The following is a 21299-nucleotide window of genomic DNA, read 5'->3' as shown; positions in this document are numbered from 1 at the left end:
GCAGCCTCTTGACAAAGACTGGAGTGCCCCAATTTCCAGTTCTATACATCCATTTATTATATCATCTCTAATATTGACTTTAACACTTAACCCAACACCACTTCTAACAATACCTTGTCGCTAAGGACATAATGCCACTTCCTCAGTCTCCTGTTTTCTGTGGTGAGCCTCTCAGCAGCTGCCTGTAATTTCACAATGTACGTCTCCAATTCCTGTGGGTTGTCCCAGGTCACCTGGACCTTTCCAGACCCGCCATCTTTGCTGCCCCCTTTAGGGTTCTTGATGATTCTCTCAAAGGCCAATGCAGATTGCAGCATCATGTTCTGTTGGCTAGGAATCATCTGTTCAGCAATCGTATTGTGGAAGTGCGCCACCTGTAGGCAAAGCAGTACAACTTAAATGTGTGATTACCTAACTGACCCTACACTATCAATGCCAGAGGGAAGAGCTATACAACTTCACTGTTACCAAACTAATTAATTTGTTTCTAACAGGCTAGTTTGTTATATTCTGGATAACAGATAAAAACATTACCAAATCTGGACAAAAAAATGATTGGTATCTTGAGTACTTAGAAATGATGAAAACATTTTGACAAATTGACTGAGAAATCCTTGTCTAGTAGAAAAATGAATTGTGACATTACAATGGCCTAAACAGGATTCAAGTTATCCATTTTTCTACACTTAAACTTTACAAGGCAGGCTAAATCTAAAATATGGTAAACAAAAACCTTTCACAGATGGCTACTGAAGGCTACCAAATAATGGGCAGATTCTTTTTTTCAAACCCATTAAGTCTGACAAGAATGGTTGATGAAGGATACCTGTTTGAGGATGACACCATGCTTGTAGAATTTCTGTGCGATGCCAGCGGTGTGCTGTATCTTGGCTGCCACAGGATAACCCAGAGCCTGAAGCTGACGGACTTCTCTCATCAAGGTCACCAAACGGTCGCTGTAATGGACTACAAGCTCGTTGTTCCGGGTTTCAAACTCCATCAGTCGCCCACTCATTTGCAGACTTACGGATCAATGATTAGAAACAACAGTAGGTATTAAGCAAGATATTGCAGTTGAAATTTGTATTTATAGTTCACAGCTTTGATAATGCAATGTGGTACACAATGTAAACAAGGAATACAAAGTTAAAACCAGTCTGGAAAATATTTCTAAGCAATTAATCAGTAGCATTTCAGTAGTCATTAATTAAAACAGGTTGAGGTGAAAATACCTTGTGTTTATCCAAAATTCACGAAAAACAATCACAAAGTATATAAAATGTAAATATATATAGGGATATCAAACAATATTGCAAACTATTTTTAAAGGCTTATAAAAGCTGGACACTGACCAAAAGCTTATTGTTTCAAAGGTATTCAGCAGGTGGAATCAAACGTTGTTATCATATCATTTAAAGTGGTTAGATTTCTTTGCAACATAAAGCCGGGGAATAACGTATCCGGTACCGCATCCCAACATGATATGCAAAATGGTCGATTTGCTATGCCAGTGCAAGATGTATAGCAGTTTTTGTACACAAGAACCATTGTAATTTGTATGAGACAAAGTGTGGAGCCTTTCAACACAATAAATTGTTCCCTGAATGCCTAGCACCACCAAAAGACATGTCACAGAGAAGACATTACATAAACAAACATGTCTGGCATAGTTGGTGCCGTGTAAGAATCTGAGTTGTTGGATCTTTGCATGTAATACCTGATTGAGTTCCTTTTGTCATCGATAGCAGCTTGTACTTCCCTCGACCAGCTGTCAAACTGGTCCTGACACCAATTCCGCAGCTCATCTGACAAGTCTCCGACCTCTCTTTGGAATCTACCAAACCCATTCAGATCTTGAAGAAGAGCCGAGGCAACATTGGAGGTTTGTTCCACCTACAAAGAGAAGTCGAATCGAACGAATGAAGGTACCGACTGGTAGAAGAACTAAATGCAAGGAGAAGTACAGCGGGAGAGGTACAGCGGGAGAGGTACAGCGGGAGAGGTACAGCGGGAGAGGTACAGCGGGAGAGGTACAGCGGGAGAGGTACAGCAGGAGAGGTACAGCGGGAGAGGTACAGCGGGAGAGGTACAGCGGGAGAGGTACAGCGGGAGAGGTACAGCGGGAGAGGTACAGCGGGAGAGGTACAGTGGGAGAGGTACAGCGGGGGAGGGATGCAAAGGCATTTGTAGCTGTGATTCAGCTCACCAACAGAGCAACTTGCTTCTGTAATGGCAGTTTCTAAACACATGCAAAGTTTTCATAATGACGAAAGCTAATAGTAAGAGATTAACCTTGAAGAGGATACAGTTCCACTCTCTTCAAAAATGGTCAAAAGTTATTGGAAAGAAAATGCTAAATAACTAGAAAGATTTCCAATAAACAAATTAGTGCTTTCTATGGTTCTGTAACAATAGTACAATACAACTTCAACAGAGATTGTCATGGTATCCTTAGCTATGAATGTAACTCTGAAAAAAACACAAATAGCATAATAATACAGACTTTGAAAAAAGAGGAAAAAACAAAATTGTAGGTGAAAGTTTTTACAAACCTTTGCTTGAAGTTGACGAACCCAGACAATGTTGTTGACAACTTCCGGAAGGTTCTTGCCAGCCGGAGGTTTACTTTCACTGGTTCGAAGACCAAAATCATCCTTGATGGATTTCAGATAAACTTGAAGTTGTCCCAAAAGTGTCTCTCTATTAAGCAAAATTTAGAGAAAGACCTTTCTTCTTAAGGCTGGTTAGAAAGATTAAAAATATGACAACAAAATTGTGGAACTTAACACTATGCAATTAAAATTAAAAGGCTCTTGAATAAGATACAGGCTTATGCCGTTGTTACTCCATCAAATAACCGGAAAAAAATATGAAAACGAAATATATCCCATTCGCCTGTTCAGCAAAACGATCTTTTACCTTTCTGCCACAAGTTCCTTCTTGACATTCTCTCTCCTGACAAGTTCTTTGTAACGCTCAAATTCTCTGAGTAGTTGGTGCGGGTTGCCTTCAAGACTTCTAAACAGAGAACGGAGCTTTCCCGCCACACGCTGCTCAGATGGTGCCATCGCTGACAATAAGGAGAGGGAATTCCAATCAGGCATCATAATTACAGAGGGAAATAACCCAGGGTAAGGATAAAACAACAAACATGGGGAAACATTGTTTCCTCAGTGTTTCTATATTTGTAGGAACCATGGTGCTTGAATAGATTTCCCCGGTTTAGCAATCCCTCGGTAGTTTTGCAACTCCCCTCACCCCACAATAAGTAGTGATTTCAGGAAAAAGTTATGCATTAGAATTTTACCTTCTTTACTTATATACTCTAGTTAATATGACTTATTACACCAACATAGTTTAACATCACAACAAATTATCAGAAATAAAAGTCAAAACTTTTCCAAAAAGGCAGATATCTCTAGTTTCCTATCTTTAAATCCAATATCACTGAAATGAAATGAAATGCTGGTTTGGGGTTAGAATCCAGAATTACGGCTGCCTACCTTTCTCATATTGTGCAACAGCAGCTTGCCACTGGGGTTCAGTGTAGGGGTTATACTGCAGAGGATCAAGCCCAAGAAAAGGTGAAAATGCTGACTTTGTCTTCAATTCCTGTTGTTCTCCAGATGATAGTAGTCGAATCAGTTGTTCGTGAATGGTTCTCAAGGTCAACACCTGTATGAAGAGAGAGGTATAATGAATAGATGTGTGAATATTTTTGGATATCCTACACACTGATTTGATAGTGTCAGGTATAGACTTCAGGATACTGACAGCCAGGCTAATCCTTACTCTTTGCTTTTGCATTCATAGTTTTACCATGTAAAATTTGAAAAGTCATCTTTATCGGTGTTATATGTTACATTATAAATTTGGGAAATAAATAAATGAATTCCTACAATCTAAGCATAACAAGACCAAATCCAATCACACCAAATTTTAGCCCACACCAAACGAATCCATACCGACCAACCCACACAAGATAAAAACGAATCCAGCAAGACCTGACATGATCCAGCCTAACTGAAGCACCCAACCCAATAAGACATAACTCAAATCATGTCCAACATAACCCACCGCATCCAGAACCAAACTGACTCAACCGAACCGAACACGACCCAAGTCAGAAAGACCCAACCTAACCCATCCCATCCGGATCCAACTGGACCCAGATTGACCCAACTCAACCCAGCAATACACAACCCAATCATATCCAACATAACTCACCCCAACCTAACCCAGCTACATTGAACCCAGTAAAAGCTAAAAGCTAACACAGTGCCAATCTCAGTTCTGACACACAATTGAATTCAATGCATGGCAAAGTCAAGACAACCCAAAAGATCAAAAGAATTCATTTTTTATTGAATGGTATATGATTGCACAGAGATGATATTGCATTGCATTCAATTCCATCATGTGATGATGAAATCTAACAAACAAAAATACTGCAGATGTAAAAAAAAATTGCAAAAGGTTAGTTTTTCTCTTCTTCAGAATTTTGAAGGAGACCTGTGAATTCATCATCCTTAATTCAGGTTACCAGTTTATTAAATGTTATTCTCTCTGGTGTTTTGTTGCTTAAGGTAGCACTTGGTTTTTGGGTGAAGTCATAGGATTCCACAAATTTATTTCTAAAACTTGCACTGGTACTTACCTCTTGAAGCCGCTTTGATAGACACAAAAGATTCTCAGGCACAAACTTGCTACCTTTCCAAGGGTGAATTGGATCTCGCTTCCAAAACTGCTCTGTCAGCTTTTCGCATGTTGATACCCATTTGTCACATATTGACACACCAAGCTGTATACCTTCTTTGACTTTGTGGAAGGGGTCCTGCCAAAGGTTGAGGGAGGCTAGCTTTCGCTGGATGAATCTGCCGAGGGAACCACCTATAGAATCCAATAAAAGAAGAAACCTTACTTAACATCACACTGCTGCTTGTGTTTTCTGGAAACATTTGCTGCCATTAAATACACTATATTGCAGTTTGGGGGAGGTGGGGCGGGGGAGGGGGAGTGTAATGTCAAAGCAGATGTGAAAAAGTTTTAAGGAAATTTATTATTTTCTAATCTGTGCTAATAGCATTGACTTACTACTGAGTTCAAGAAACTCCATGCTAATAATTATGGGAGTTTCATTTCCATCTGAATCTGTGTTTGGTCAGTCAGGCCTTTGTAGGTTGAAAGCACACAAAGAGCCTAGTTGAAAAATTTGTCAAAATTAAATAAACTTATTTATATTCCACTAATTAGCAATCTGTGAGTGAAAATAAGTTGGTAGGTAATTTTAGTTTCATTGAATGTATTCTTGTTACACTACATCAGCAAAAGTAGGTTTGCAATAAAAAAAATTAAAAAACTGCTGACAAGCAACCATGAAAAAATTCTGCTTAAAAAGTCCATATCTAGAAAGAGACAAATTAATAAAAAAAATTCTAAACTAAGCGGAAGTTTAAAAAAAAAAATGGGGGTAACCACAGCAATCATAGGCATGTTTTAACCTACACTCATCATAAATAACCTTAAAAACAAATCCCAGGGGTTCTTTGTTAAATGATGTCTAAAACATACAGAGCCAAACAGCAATAGAATACAAAGTTGTATCCAATTTCAGTTCTTGGTTCTACAGGACTAATGTCTTCCATGGTATAAATGAATATAAACACATCATGACTAGAAAGTCAATAATGGGAGGTGAATCAGATGGGCATGGTTGGAGAAGAGGGGGGGGTTGGGGGATGGAGGGTAAGTAAAGGGCATGGGAATAAATACAGATCAATAGCTCACTAACCTGTGACCTCCATTAGATGTTTCATCCGGTTCTCTGGATAAGGCTGAAACTCTCCTTGCCTCCATAGATCATCAAACGCATCCTGTGCCGTTTCTGTGACCTCCACCACGCCAGAAAGCGCAAGTCCATCAAGACTGCTAAAATCCCTCGACACCGGTTCTAGAAAATTACGGAACAGCTCGGCTCTTTCCCTCGATTCCATTTTAGTAGTTGCCATGGCAACCTCCGACCAATGATAGAATTCGTCTACGGGGGTCAAGATACCTGGTAAGGAAATTACAAATTAGAACAAGTTTTAATGATCATGAATATTCATAAGGTTTGGCTCTTGGTTGATTCACATGAGTTGTTGGTTTTTCGTTATTCCAGTCTTTAACATACTTTGAAGAGTACACAAAATATTGTTCAAAGTAAAATACCAACAATACAGTATATTTCTTCAAACTGATTTTGGGATTGATTTCGATTATTTCTTTGATGTTGTTTGGTACTTAACAATCCTACAGCAATGTAAGGTCATTATAGTTTGTCTTGTAAAAGTTTTACAAAAGTCATTGATCAATTTAAATCACCGAGTTGAATCTTTCAAAACATATGGTAAAAAAAATGAAGAAATTAGAACGGAAATAGTTATTTCTTTCTTAGATCTTTTATTTAACACGTCAAAAACCGCAAATGGGGTAAAAGAAATGATATATAAAACTCAATTTCAAGTGACTATGGACAGCAACTTTACAGGATGGCCAACTAGCATGATCTTTCGAATCTTAAGTCTTCATCACGTTAGTCAATATTAACATTTTTCCAGTCACTTTTGAGATCACAGTTTCATATAAAATGTTGCAACATGTATTCAAAATTAATCAGATGTGGCAACAACAGGATAAGTAATAATACCTGCTGCTGTGAGGCCTATAAGTACAGTTGATTACAATAAACTGAACTGAAAATTACTCTGCAATTCAGGCTTTTCAGTACTCCAGTGAAAAATTAAAAGTATGAAACGTGGTGTTCTGGGTTGTTAGAATATACTGTACAGGGGTGTGCCCAGGATTTCCTGAGTGCCGGGTATACTGATCGCCGTCCTGGGGCAGGGGTCTAAGGGGAGGGGTGACATTTATCGATTTTTGTAGTTGTATACAGAGCTAGTGTAGTGTGATACTGCATGCTGCAGATTAAAGCCACGCCTACTCCATATCTCCGCACATGTGTTTACATGAATTGACAAATGGGGGGAAACAAGGATACATGTGGCCCAATTTATGTTGAAGATAATGTTACGAATGTCGGGATTTTAGATGATGATAGTGCTGGGAGGGATTCATGATTTTTAAGACAGTGCTGGGCGGTAATTTTTAGTGCTGGGCGGGGCTGCCCAGTGCCGCCCAGCGTGGGCACATCCCTGCTGTATATTGTAGTCAGAACTGTGGCCAGAATATAATCTTGTCTAGGCTAGCACAGACTGTATTATACTGTACTAGCTTCATTGTACATTGCAGTGATTAGTGCTAAATTACAGTAGCAACAGATCTACATATGTGTTCCCTCTTGGATTGTAATGGTGTAAGTAAATATCCATAAATCCTTTATCGTTATCAGACCGATTAAGGCAGTCTCATCTGCAAACTTAACTGAGGGCAAAAGTATATTACATTTGCAGGTAGTACAATAGATATATTAGCTGCTGGGTTTCTTTTAGGGGGGGGGGGGTGGGGGGAGGAAGAGTTGGTAGAAATTGATGCTATTGTGGTGCTGTAGCTCTGGAATCTATTTACACTGAATAGAAGAATACCAGCAACACTCGACAAGCCAACAAGAGTTTCTTAACCATCAAGTCTACACTTAATTTCATGCCGTGTGCTTCACAAGGCAGACCTGGGAATTTCCTTTTTTTTTTAAATGAGAGAAAGTAATGCTACAAAACCCACCTGAATAGTAACTTTCATCTTCGTTGACAGCAACCTTGCCTGACGAGTTCGTCTTCCGAAGTTGGCTGCCGAGTCCAGCTTGGAGTTCGCTCAGGAGACTTTGAAGTTTAGGGTCAAAAGTCTGGTTCCATTTTTCGTCTTTGATCAGAAGAGGAGCAAATATCTTTTGGGGTGGGCAGGGAAAAGAGAAGGAACACAGCTCAAGTTATATATTTTCAAAAAGATAAAAATAAGTTTTTAACACACGTGTGCACATTTTTTATCACCATATTTACTGGCACTCTAATTTGCTGGTCTGGTGGACATCAAATCAAGTAGGACCCAGCAACAAATATTAGAAAATAAGGAGAAAGCCAACGAAACGTTTGCAAAGCGAATGCACCAGCAGAAATTCCATTCCATAGGAGGAAGTAACCAAAATCATAGGGAGAAAAATGTCACTCTTTTGGCGTATGGGAATAATTGCAAACCTCATTTTACAATTTCACAAGATAACTAATGAGGTTCTGGAAGATACTTCACCAGAGGATAGAGTCTACATACAGGTATGTACCCCCATTCTCTCGCAATAAGGGTCTAGTCTTTTAACATAAACTGCACAATGCGTAAAGGAGAATGGTAGGTGAGAAGAAGCCTGCCTAAACCTTCAAAGATTTAAGGGTTGACTATTACAAACATTCACTAAAATGATTTATCATTATGTATCCATGGGAGTAGATCACTTGAATAGTTACTCATGCTTTACAATAATTCAATCAAAGTTCAAGATGTATTTCTACTTTCATGAACAGAGAAACTACAATTTCAATTGATACATTGTGTTTTCATCCATCGCTTCAAGTAAACTTCACCTCCCTGCAGTATGATGCACACATGAATAGTTGTCACATGGAAATTTGCAAACAGCATTTTGTAATGTATCATCCGATAAAGATCGTACCACTTGATACTTACATGGTATTGGAAGCTAGCCAATGATGGTCTTCACATGTGTGAGTGAAAGCAGGCTAAGATCTGGATTTAGTGAACTTACAACTTAAGGGAAAAGTTTTGACATAAGGGGTCATTCCATATCATATCACCAAATTGTGGAGGATGTTGCAGTTCGACATCTTTTGAAAATTCGAAAAAAAATTCAAATCTGAAATTTTCAGAATATGCTTATTTCATAGTGTTCCAAGCATACACTAAATTTGGGAAGTTTTGGAGAGGGTGCAGCAACAGCCATCCGTGATTTCACACGGAATGACCCCATATATAAGCAATTCAACTAGAATAACCGTTACTGAGCAGATAAACATAAAAACTCAACATTTTGCATTGTGTAAACCTAAGAATCAACCGTGAGCATTTTGGAGCAGCGCTGTTAAACTTTTAAACCAGAGCTTTGCTTGAGAGTTTACCTTGTCCACCATATGAAATAAGACCCCAGTTGGGGAGTCCAGCATGGACACAGTCAAGACATCCGAGTGAATACTACTGGGTGAAATTACATCTGGACGGAGTTTGAAAAATGCCAGTACCTTTTCTCCATTGTCGCTGGGTTGTACCTTGAGATGAAGATATGATCAAAATCATTTGTAAGTACTTGAATGCATATACAGGCGCGTATCCAGGATTTTCTAACCCGGGGGGCGCGAATTACTATCTAAGCAGAGCGCCACCATCGGTTGGCGCGCAGCGTACAAGAAAATTTCTGGTTTAGACACCCCCCAGATCACCGGAAATGGCACTTCTCGGGCTTGAAAATGACCAACTAGATGTTCACTATTGCCTGAGTAACCAAGTATTTTCCCAATGTTTTTTTTCTCCATCCGTTACCTTTTTGAAGATTGTCACCAGTCACACATCATGGTCGACCTTATCACATCTCCTGTGGATCACTGCTTTTGTAGGTGATTCTAGGTCGCGGCCCACAATACCCGTCAGCATAGGCGTAGGAGGCGGGGGGCTGGGGGGGCTGCAGCCCCCCCAACCAATTTATTTGGTGAAAATTCGGGCAATGTGCTGAGAATTATTCGGGCATCTACTGAAAGAATAATAATTTGCCATGTGTTTTTCAATTTTTTGGTGAAAATTCAGGCAATATGCTGAGAATTTTTCTAGCACCTACTGAAAGAAGAATAATTTGCAATGTGTTTTTCAATTTTTTTGGTGAAAATTCGGGCAATATGCTGAGAATTTTTTCGGGCACCTACTGAAAGAATAATAATTTGCAGTGTGTTTTTCAATTTTTTGGGTGAAAATTTGGGCAATATGCTGAGAATTTTGTGGGCACCTACCAGTGACGGAGCATCCATACAGTCAGAGGGGCGGATGCCCCCCCCCCCGACGGACTCTAATGGACTGCTGGCGCCCTTTTCAGCTTTTTACCACTTTTTACTTATTCGCGATTATTGACTTTTTTATTGCGCTCTCAAATACCTAGTGACATTTATCACATTTTGTTGGTGCAATATTCTGACAAATGGCGATGACACCTTTTTATTCTTCGTTTATCTGCAAATTAGCAAGGCCCGGAAAGGGTAATTTCCGGCGATCTAGGGAATATCTTTACAAAAAATTTCTGTACACTCCGCGCCAACCTGTGGTGGCGCTCCGCTTAGATAGTGTCAAAAGCGCCCCTACAGACCATTCTCTCCCCCCTGACCAATACCCCTAGCTCTGCCACTGGCACCTACTGAAAAAATAATAATTTGCAATGTGTTTTTCAATGGTTAAGCTTATATTATTATTATAATCGTTATTGTTGTAACGACTTCCCCAATAATTGTAACCAATATGGAAGGGTAATAACACGGAAAATGATTTTATGTTATTGGCAGGTGATGTAATAACTGATGATGCCTATATGATATGCACATGTGGAACGCGCGCGGAGCGCGCGAAAAATTTTGGTTACATTTTTTGGGCAAGTCGTTACAGCCCCCCCAAATCAAATGAGGCTCCTACGACTATGCCCGTCAGCCCCACTTTTCAAGGTTTTAAGCCCATTATTCGTTCAGAATTTGAAAATTCACACTTCTCGTGAAATCAATTCACTTGTAAACATACCCATAATGTTGCACAAAATTTCATCTATGGACAGCCAATACAGAAAAACCTCCATGTTTATGAATGTTTGTCAGGGAAATTTCGAAAATTCAGACACAGTTAACATATTGGTGCAAGGGCGCAGATCAGTCTTGGGTAATGGTGGGGACGCGTGTCTGTTCTCTGATACTATCTAAGCGGAGCGCGACCATGGGTTCGCGCGTAGCGTACAAGAAATTTTTGGCAAATACTCCTCCCAGATCGCCGGAAACAACATTTCCCAGACCCAATGATGCTCCCATACCTCCTTAAGTTTTAGATCTCGTGGCTTAAAAATTTAGTTTGGGGAAATGCATGGGCGTCTGCAGAAAAAAATCAGGGAAAAAATAATCCAAGTAGACTTTTGTATACGATGGGTCTGGTTTTGTAACTCATTGGGAAGCGATTAGAGGGGTGGGCGTAGGGTTGTGGGGCGCGCGTTTTCATGCAGATGGGAACAATCTCAAGAAGTGATGGGTGCGTTCGCCCCGCCCCCCCCACCCCTCGCCGGCAATGATACGCCTTTGGATCCACTACATGATATTCACAGGGAATGTGCTCAATTCTCAAATCGCATGCGGAATTTAATTTTTGATTCATTGTATGAGTTACGGTACTAGGGGTGGGGTAAGAATTAGCATTCAGTTCGCGTTGTATAACATTTTAACTCTGCATGACAGTGTTGCATCGAAAGACATATGTCTAGTGCAGTTCGCATATAGATCCTGGGCTAATACCGAAGTAATGTTCCCCGACGACCAGCCACCGTTGGTTTCATATCACAATTTTTACAATTTTGTTTAAGGCGTCCATACACACATGCGTCATAATATACTATATATAGTATATATATATATACATTAGTGAGATAGGAAAAATGGAAACGTCAAAAATGGAGTTGTCGGTGTAAGGAGTAAGCTGAGCGCACGCCCCCTCCGAAATCCTCGATCCGTCACTGGCTACCCTGTGTATGTAATAGGGATCAGAGCTGTAATTATGACTGTTCCTCTTTCTCTTCCCGGTGTCTAGGCGTTTTCTTCTACTCCCTCCTTTTCTCCTTTTCTCTCCTTCTTCTTTTTCTTTTTTCTTCTTTCCTCTCCTTCCTCCTCTTTTCCCCCTCTTTTTCCCTTTTTTCTTCTCTTTTTTTTCTCTCCTCTTTTTCTTACCCGGGGGGCGCGCGCCCCCAACGCCCCCCCCTGGATACGCACCTGATATATATATGACACATTGGTTTATAACAGGAGTCTCAACTGGTCTGTACATAAGGAATGCAAAGTACACCAACATTTAATTGAGACATAAATCCATCCATCACCATTAACTTCCATTTTGTGTTTACAAAAAGACAAACACAAAAGTCATTTTGTTTATATCTAAATTTTCCAAGGTAGAACATTTCAGACAAGTTTGTATACCGTGGGGTAAATCCGGAAGGAGGTGAATGTGGGCGTGGCCCAGGGAGCGAGGGCGCAGTGCTAAAATGTTTCCAGTGTGTAGATAGGTAGGTGTGAAAGTGCAGATGTGGAGTGGGAGACAGGTAAGAGAGGTGCGAAGTAAATATCCTAATTAAACAGAAAATTCCAGACCTGTTTGGAATGGTCATTCGGTTTCAATCCATTAAATATATTTATAAAATGCTACGCAAACTGTTCAAATTCCTATAAAAGTGCAAAAATTGCAGAAATGTTTCTCAAAGTGAACTTCATTTTTATGATAATAGAAGAAACTTGGATGATGCAACTGTCCCCTATCATTGACAAGAACTCCCACACATGATTGGTTGAACCAACTGACAACAGTTGGCAAATTGTCCATAGCAGGAGTCAGATGTAACAGCACAAAAACAAAACTGTGCGGGTTTGTAATGGAAGGACATAACACAAAATCAAGCCATTCATACAGTGTTATGAGACAAATTTCCACAAAATCTAGATACTAAAAGCAACTACATAAATACCAGTTCTTTTCTCTGAATGTTGTCATAGCAATTAATTAATATGTATATCATATATACATAGAAACACTGATATGACAGAAGCCATACAGTATAAAAAGAGCAATTAAACACAAATGAAATTAAAATTTTATCAGGACGATGCTGTCAGCGCGCACTTTTTTTGGGGGTCAAATAGTCATTAAAGATGAAATGCTATGGTTGCTTTTGTCTGTTCATAGTTTTTATGACCATGGGCGGCGATCCTGGGGGGGATGGGGGGATATATCCCCCCCATGAAAATGGGTGGAGGGGATGTAATACACCATATCCCCCCCACCAAATGCCAGGAATAAGAATATTTTCATGCCTTCATTTATGCATCATCGTGAATGTACGGCTCTTTTTAGCTTCATTTCTCGCCTATACCATAAACGCAGTGCGATCTTTTCAAATAAACCGTCTTTATAAAGCAAGAATAGTTGACTGTAGGCTTCATTGGCCCTATAACAACAAAATGTATTATTGCGCCCACGGTATTGATATAGTACATATATGCACCCTCATAGTATTCATATAGGCCCTATAGTAGGCCTACACACGTACATGTTCCCTCGAACAGCTGAGAATCTCATGTTACCAGGGTAATGCTTAATTAGGGGCGTCGGAGCGGTTCGCCGGACCAATATTCATGGCGCAAAAAAAGGAGAAAAAAGTAGCACTACGAAGAAAAAAAGGCAAAAAATAAAGAACCAAAATGAAAACATACTTCAAAATGTGTTTCAGAAGATTAATCGGGTACAAAAACAGACAAGGGAGAATGCACAGAAGAAAAGCTCGGGAAGTGCCATTTCCTGCAATCTGGGAGGCATTTTTTCAAAATTTTCTCCATAACGCTACGCGCCAACCAATGGTGGCGCGTAGCGTAGTTTGACCTTCCAAACGTCCCCCACCCCCCCCCCGATAATTATGGTAGATGGCCACACTCTGATCTTCCGTACCAATCCCAAATAGCTTCCGACGCCCCTGTTAATACACGTACGTTTCACCTGGATGCCCTAGCAATCGGTACCTAGGAATGTAACTATGTGTAATTGTGTATTGCATGTGTATAGGCCTATAATAGCCTGCATGAGGCCATTTTCTTCATCGAATAATATAAAGAGCTCTCGAACATTCTAACGTAGCGCCTGAAACAAGATTGACAGGGGCAATTTTCCCAAAATAACACCCGAAAATAAAAAAAAGTATTTTGGATCCTGATTATGAGATATTTCGGACATGAAATCCCTATTTTAAAGTTGGGTATATGCCGCTTGGAAACCTCGGCAAGTGCCGTTTCCGGCCATCTAGAGGGTTTGTAAATCCCAAAAATTTCTTGTACGCTTCGCGCCAACACATGGTGGCGCTACGCTTAGATAGTCAACAAGGTCATATCCCCCCCACTCGGAAGTACGGATCGCCGCCCATGTTTATGACAGTTTTTATAACATTAATTACTACACCAATGCTAGCAATTGTAAACGTTATTTGCTTATAGAGTCATAGACACATATCATTTCTATTAATGCAAAAATATTTTAAAAAATAATCATAAAATAAAAGAATTTATATATTATCCAATCATTTGTGGCAACTGAAAGATTAAGGAGACTTTTATTTTTTTTATTTGGTGAATGGTTAGATTCTTTACTTCCTGTTTTGGGCAAGTCAGTTATCTTTGTAAGACGATATGAAAGAATATAATTACATCGCTCATTTGCCAATTGGTTTGCTTAATTAATTGTCAATGGAGCCAAGTTTGTTACCATTGACAGAAAACTTGAGGAAGATCAAACCTGACAGCCTCTTTTAATCTTTAAATAGCAATAATAGACACTCACCATGTAAACCAGAGTCATTAGTTCCCAATACTAAAATAAACCCTTTGGCCTTTTCCATATATGCCAATCCGTATAAACTGCACTCGATCAATCTTTAAACAGTTCAATACTGGTCTTTCTTTGTGAAACTGGACTTTCTCATCCCCATTATCAGAGTAAACACCCACTTTAGCCAAGTTTTACCTTGAGGTGTTACATTCATACTCACTCTGTTTCAAAAACTGACCAGAAATTTGGGCCAATTTCACCTGTGACCTACATGGTCTTTTCAGCCTAACCCTCAACATCCAAAAAGGAATATCTAATATTTGTCTCATCGTTCTCTACAAATCGTGTGGTTTAATGGCTCTTTCCTACATGTTGACAAGCAGAAAATGGCTAAACACCAATGTTTAGGTTTTTCGATCTTGACCTCTGACATTAGACCTATTTTATCATCAATCATGCAGGCATAAGATTACATAGTCAGACACTTACCCATCAAGTTTGAACTTGCTCGGACTTAGGGTGTAGGAGGAGTTCGCGACATACTTTTTGAAAATTTTAGGACAAATTGACCTTTGACCTCCATTCACCTTTGTCTCCATCGACCCTAACACCTATATCTGCATTATTTTAAAATTTGTCCTGTCACTCTCTACATATGTGGTAGTGTTTGCACGGGTTATCCGGGTACCCGGGTACCCGCCCGACGCGATACTACCCGGTTCCTAATTTATTACCTGAATCCTAAGCAAAGTGTGATTTAAAAAAAAAAAAATTGGCAAACCGACGGTTAGGCAGATTTCCCATTGACTTAGTGTGGTATTAGGCTACAATGTGGTCGAAGATAACAGAAATAACGAAGGGGCCCGCTCAACGCGATACTACCCGGTTCCTAATTTATTACCCGAATCATACGCAAAGTGTGATTGTTTAAAAAAAAAAAATGCAAACCGATGGTTAGGCTGATTTCCCATTGACTTAGTGTGTTGTTAGGCTACCATGTGTTCGAAGATAACAGCAATAACGAAAGTATTCCATAGATATCTTATAACTGCGTCACAATTTCAGCTAATAAACAGATGGCTAGGCTAGACTACCCATTGACTTAGTGTGGTGTTAGGCAACCATGTGGTCGAACGTAACAGCAATAACGAAAGTATTCCATGGATGTCTTATAACTGCGTCACAACTCCAGCAAATAAATAGATGGTTAGGCTTAGCTAGATTTCTCATTGACTTAGTGTGGTGTTAGGCTACAATGTGGAAGAAATTATTATTTATCCATTCGTTTATTTCAAAGAAGGAAAGGCTGACAAGGAATTTTACGCAATGTTTATGGATTAAAGACGGGAAAACTAAAAAATAGTAATCGCAAGTGGCTTTTTACTAATGCGATCAAATTGCGCGAATCGCGCAATCTCGCGGCTAATGCGAACCCTGGGCCTGCATAATGGATAGTAGTAGTATTAAAAACTGTTTAAGAGCTAAATTGGATATTTATATGGTTTGATCCATTAGACGTGCACGAGCTAGCATAAGCAGCGGCGGCAGTGCGATGTTAGTAGTAATGCTAATTATAATTAAATAATTAATTTATTAACAAGTTAATGAAAGAAACAGAAGCAAATAAAAAATTTTGAGGGAGGTTTTATACCTTATCTTACACCTACGTATATGAATATGAAAACATTGTCAGTAGAGAATATAATGCATTTATTACAGCATCCAATATGTAATTTCTTGAAAATCGTGATACACGAGGGTAAACAATTTTTTTCCGGGTACCCGGATACCCGACGGGTAACGGCCCTCGGGTACCCGGTTCCCGATTTTTGGACCTGTGTAAACACTAATATGTGGTTTAATGAACTTTTTCTACACGCTGACCTGATGAAAATGACTGAAAACGAATTTTTAGGTTTCTTGAACCTTGACCTCTGACTTTTGATGTCATCATATCAAGCAAGCATACGTTCACATGGTCAGGAAACTACCTAGGACTGACGGTCTAGGAGGAGGTTGGGACATACTTTTTCGCACAATTTAGACCATTTTGACTTTTGACCTCAGTTGACCTTTAACCCGATCCTAAATACCTAAATCTGTCCTATTTAAAAAAAAAATCATCATTCTCTACATATTGTGTGGTTTAATGACTTTTTCATACATGTTGACAAACAGAAAATGGCTAAAAACCAAGTTTTAGGTTTCTTGACCTTTGACGTCATTGGTCATGGTCAGGCACCTACTGTACCCACCAAGTTTGAACTTGATAGGACTTAGGGTCTAGGAGGAGTTTGCAACACTTCGCTCGCTTGCTCGCTGATTCACACACTTCCTCACATTTATGATGTGGGGTTAAGTGCAATAATTCATATTACATGTAGTGAGATGAGATAATTACAAGGGGGAAAAAAGGATCCTTCCATATGTAACTGGAAGAATACTGTAATAAATTGCGTAAAAAAAATGGGCACCGTGATGAAGTAAAAATGCTAACGAGAATGAAAAACATAAGTAACGGTTGTTCAGTCGAGCTTACGTCTGGTCACTACAGAGTATATCATACCTACAGTACAGTTTATAAATCGCACAAGTTTTTTGTAACATCTGGTATTGTACTGCCTCATTATACTGCCCCCAAAAACTCCCCCCAAACCCCTTATTCACATCAATATTCTCTCACCTTATTTGTAAACTGGACTGACTTGCTCCCCTTTGCAGAGTCCGATCTCGCCGCAAGAACAGTACAGTTACCATCATCTAGGAAGGAATTAAGCTCCTTGGCACTCTGCAAGTCACTCAACTCATCAGAAAGTATACCGAAGAATCCAGCACAAGAACTAATAACAAACTCTTTCCTCGGGTCAGCCAAAGGCATTGCTGACAAATATCTAACCTATTAACCAATCATCAAAACTCAATCCTGGCTTCTACAACCCTGCAGAACAATTTAGAAGAATTAAAGATTAAAAATTTGGTCACAAGACACTTAAGTGAAATCATTTCCATCAACTATAACACCCCTTCACCACCCCTATACTCATGCACTTCAACTGTCATAATCTGCAAACCAAAGCATACTGCATGATACATTGTAATGACATAAGGGTGTTACTAAAACGAATGACAATTGCGTTACACATAACGAATGATAATATGTTGTAAACACTAAAAAATTGCGTTGACTAAAACGAATGACAGTGAATGACAGCACAGACATTTGCTTCAACCGGATATCACAGTTCAGACTTCGTGGGTATATTAAAGTCACACAAACCGAGTGGACGTGAAGTGCGTGGCTTACAGATCTAGTATAGTACGGACAAGATACAAACACACCTTACAGTAAGCGAAACTGTAAGTCTCATTTTAAAAAGTAAATTTAACGTCATTTTTCCGACATTAATTGTTAGAAACTAACAATACTATAATCTTGAAACGGCTAAAAATTTCAGGAAGAGTCCTTATATTGGACATTTCTATGGAAAAAAAAAAATTTAGGGGGGGAGGGTGCAAAAGGGACTGGAAAAGGAGAAAATTTGCCCCAGTTATGGAGCTACTCTGTAACAGTGGCGTAGGAAAATCGGGGTTAAATCGCAAAAACCCTGCAACCACGTAACATGCGATTTTCCTCAAATCTTAGCACAGAAAAATGTTTGCGCAGAAAACCAATAACCGCATTTACTCCACTCCGTTAATCATTCTATCTCTTCTCACCACCGTCCTTCGTTGTCATTCGTTGTCATTCGCTGTCATTCGCGAATGATAATTAACCCTGTACAAAGTCAATTGTCATTCGCTGTCATTCGTTTTAGTTTGTCCCTGACATAATATACTGTAATTGAAAATTACCACAAAAATCTTGAATAGTATCAGTATGTACTTAATATGGGTTAATCGGTAAATACTGGGTCCAATGTTCTTTGTTGCAGGGAATAATTTATCCAAGTTTGTATAGCAAAATGGCCAATTTGCTAAACAAATGCAAATATGTCTATATGGCATTGTTTGGACACTGATATAAAATACTATTTTCACCATTTCATAAGATATAAAACTTAAAGCTGCAATACCATGTGAAAACTAAAATATTCCCTATGTTGTCCCCAAAGAAACAGAGAAACATCTAGGTGTGGCAACTATATTTGAGATAATAAGCCATTTTGATAAGGGTTAGTTACTCTATATATTGAAAGAATCTGTCATGCTCTATTGCTTATATATATTGTCAATGAATGAGATCATCACATCAGTCTGCTTGGCGCTATCAAAAGTATCTTGGTGCTTAGAAGATGTCTTTTAGAAGTGCTATCTGAGACCGAAAAAAGATCGAATAAAGGCACAAATGGTACAGTTTGTGACCATTAGAAACATCTTTGAAAAATTTGTATGCTTCTCGTTTTCTTGTGTGTAACAAGTTTATAAATGAAATTAATGAATATTTACATGAAATTTGTTATTTAATACTTGTCATAATTCATATCAGACTATCACATAGTCTCTGTAAGCATGGTTGTCATGCCCAGGATTTTCTTGAGTGACTTGAAAAAAATACCAAAAGATAGCCTAGGCTACTACAACAACAAAAAGAACTTGAGCAAAACAGTGACCATGCATACCTGACATTACATAACAAAATACAGGGCTTCTTGTACATTATGGAGAGCAGTGAAAGGTTAAGAATGCTATGCATCTATGCTGCATTGGAGTACTGTAAACTATGCCACACTTGCAAATATCAATTCATTAAACATCATCATATCATTAGACTAGTTATTGCTATTTACCAGACTGATGGTTATATGTACAGCCTAAGCACTATCATAAATCTTATTTATCCAAACGTAGGCTAGGTTTAAAGAAGGATAAAACCTTGCCAATTGCAACAGTTAGGTGAATCTTTTTCAACCAATCGACAAGGGAATTTGCATTGCACGTTCTCATTTAAATCATTGGGGGAGAGGGGGATAGTGACCATACCTATTCTCATTTGCATTATTCTAGCCTAGATTTGAGGGTAAATTGAGTTGTCAAGGATAAGGCCTTCAGGAATTTATTTCTTTTTCTGTTTTTCTTTTTCGATCTGAGGTATTCGCCCGGCTGATTTAGCCGGAACTTAGTGCATGCTGCAGTCAATAGGATGTCACATTGTAGTTGTCATGTTGTAGCGTCGCGTATCTAGGAAAAATATTTGGCTAGCCTAACGTAAGTAATAATTACTGGTAGGAAATATATGCTAGCCTAACTTCGAAACAAGCTAAGCAGGTTACCAAAATAACAGACGTTGTTCCTAAGATTTTCGGCTTCAACATTAGTGACTAACAGGTAGAACTTCAAAAAGAATTTTCTCACAATGTTGAATTGAGTTCTAACGTAGAACTGAAATGTTCCATAAACAGTGTCACTGCACTGCCTTCTGCTATTTCCAGTTGTTAAAATATGTAGAGAAAACAGATACTTAATATTATGAAAGTATAATCCAAAAATTTTACCTTAATTAAATCTATAAAATCATTACAAATGTGTTAAATAATTTTAAAATTAATTTAATTTTTAAAAATAATGAAAAAACTGACATTAAATTTTTTTTATTCAAGTAACAACATCTCCCAAATTACCCTTTAACGACATTAAAGTATTTAAACAACAAATGCTGAAACTCGGAGTTTACCTCTATTTAATTTTGTTTAGCGCCACCGTTTTATTAATTGACGAAATTCACAGACGGCTCTGGTTCCTGACAATACTAAAAGCTGCATTGCTAACTTGGGAACTATCAAAGGCAACATAATAAATAGATGATGACTCAAAAAGTGCCAAAAACTGAACCGACAATGTCTATTTTTGACACCTTCTCGATAGTGTGATAACTATGACAGGAGCCCGAGTCCCGATATGTAGTACAACGTTCCAAATCGTCAATCTCGTTGTGCGCTCCTGAAATAACATCAATTGCAACTTTGAATAAACTAAATAAAACATAACGGGGTAATTATACGGAAATCAACATCATCAAAATACTCTACATAACTAAAACTGTAGCAAATTATATGTTTCTCATGGTGGCGTACTTTAGTGCTGTGGGGCTCCATACAGTGTGGGACAAGTGAGAAAGGCAAAGTATCAGAGTGACATACCTGTGTGAAAATACCTTTGCAAGACAATATGTTACCCATGACATAGATCTATCTTTACAGTTATGTAAACACATTTATCATTTGCTTATCAAACACCCGGTTCGAGGTTATGATGAATTCACAGTAGCTAAGTCTATATTGATATTACTCACGGTCGTGGTCTTTATTAAAATTAATTTCCATTTGCTTCTAACTTGTCAGAATGAAAGGTACAAAAATGCTTATCGTTTATGCATTTCTTTCGATTTTGTGCCTGCAGAGTGCCACTAGTTATGACATTTATCGATGTCCAACCGAACTAACAGAAACTGAACGTGAAGACTGCCATCCTGAAGAGGGGGCGTCGGAATCTGCATGCACTGCAAGGTGAGTCTTTGCTAAACCATAAGCAGACTTGTATGGTTGGCCGAACGAGTCATAACGTCTAAACTTTACGCGTAAAGGAAGACATTATGACCCGTACGGCCAACCATAGACGTGTGGGTTGTGGCGTTCGTTTCTCACTCCATGGTTGATATAGGTGTGTTGCATTCCAATAATTAAGAGTATCATGAGAAGAAAGAAAAT

At 38.9% G+C, this 21299-nt stretch overlaps 2 protein-coding genes across 5 annotated transcripts in view; one reads left to right on the top strand and one right to left on the bottom strand.

Moving 5' to 3' along the window:
* LOC139979434 (cytoplasmic dynein 2 heavy chain 1-like) overlaps nucleotides 1-20034 on the bottom strand; it is a 91103-nt gene extending 71069 nt beyond the window's left edge. For 2 of the 3 annotated variants that reach the window (XM_071990213.1, XM_071990215.1), the window contains exons 1-12: nucleotides 19866-20027; nucleotides 17279-17533; nucleotides 9123-9269; nucleotides 7720-7882; nucleotides 5792-6055; nucleotides 4658-4890; nucleotides 3504-3675; nucleotides 2920-3070; nucleotides 2553-2700; nucleotides 1718-1893; nucleotides 827-1022; nucleotides 114-374 (exon numbers count right to left, since the gene is read on the bottom strand). In XM_071990213.1, coding sequence (XP_071846314.1) covers nucleotides 114-374; nucleotides 827-1022; nucleotides 1718-1893; nucleotides 2553-2700; nucleotides 2920-3070; nucleotides 3504-3675; nucleotides 4658-4890; nucleotides 5792-6055; nucleotides 7720-7882; nucleotides 9123-9269; nucleotides 17279-17473 — 2106 coding nt within the window. In that variant the 5' untranslated portion in view covers nucleotides 17474-17533; nucleotides 19866-20027. Of the gene's footprint in view, nucleotides 1-113; nucleotides 375-826; nucleotides 1023-1717; nucleotides 1894-2552; nucleotides 2701-2919; nucleotides 3071-3503; nucleotides 3676-4657; nucleotides 4891-5791; nucleotides 6056-7719; nucleotides 7883-9122; nucleotides 9270-17278; nucleotides 17534-19865 lie in introns of all 3 variants that reach the window. The other variant, XM_071990214.1, reaches the window with a different exon arrangement.
* LOC139979435 (lysosomal alpha-glucosidase-like) overlaps nucleotides 7831-21299 on the top strand; it is a 37130-nt gene continuing 23661 nt past the window's right edge. Inside the window, exons 1-2 of one of the 2 annotated variants that reach the window (XM_071990217.1) lie at nucleotides 7831-8264; nucleotides 20992-21098. In XM_071990217.1, the coding sequence (XP_071846318.1) occupies nucleotides 8154-8264; nucleotides 20992-21098 (218 nt within the window). In that variant the 5' untranslated portion in view covers nucleotides 7831-8153. The remainder of the gene's footprint in view (nucleotides 8265-20991; nucleotides 21099-21299) is intronic. The other variant, XM_071990216.1, reaches the window with a different exon arrangement.

The sequence above is a fragment of the Apostichopus japonicus genome, chromosome 14 (assembly GCF_037975245.1).
Source record: "Apostichopus japonicus isolate 1M-3 chromosome 14, ASM3797524v1, whole genome shotgun sequence".
NCBI lineage: Eukaryota > Metazoa > Echinodermata > Holothuroidea > Aspidochirotida > Stichopodidae > Apostichopus > Apostichopus japonicus.
The sequence above is the reverse complement of the archived record's forward strand: the minus strand, read 5'-3'. Positions and strand labels throughout refer to the sequence as shown.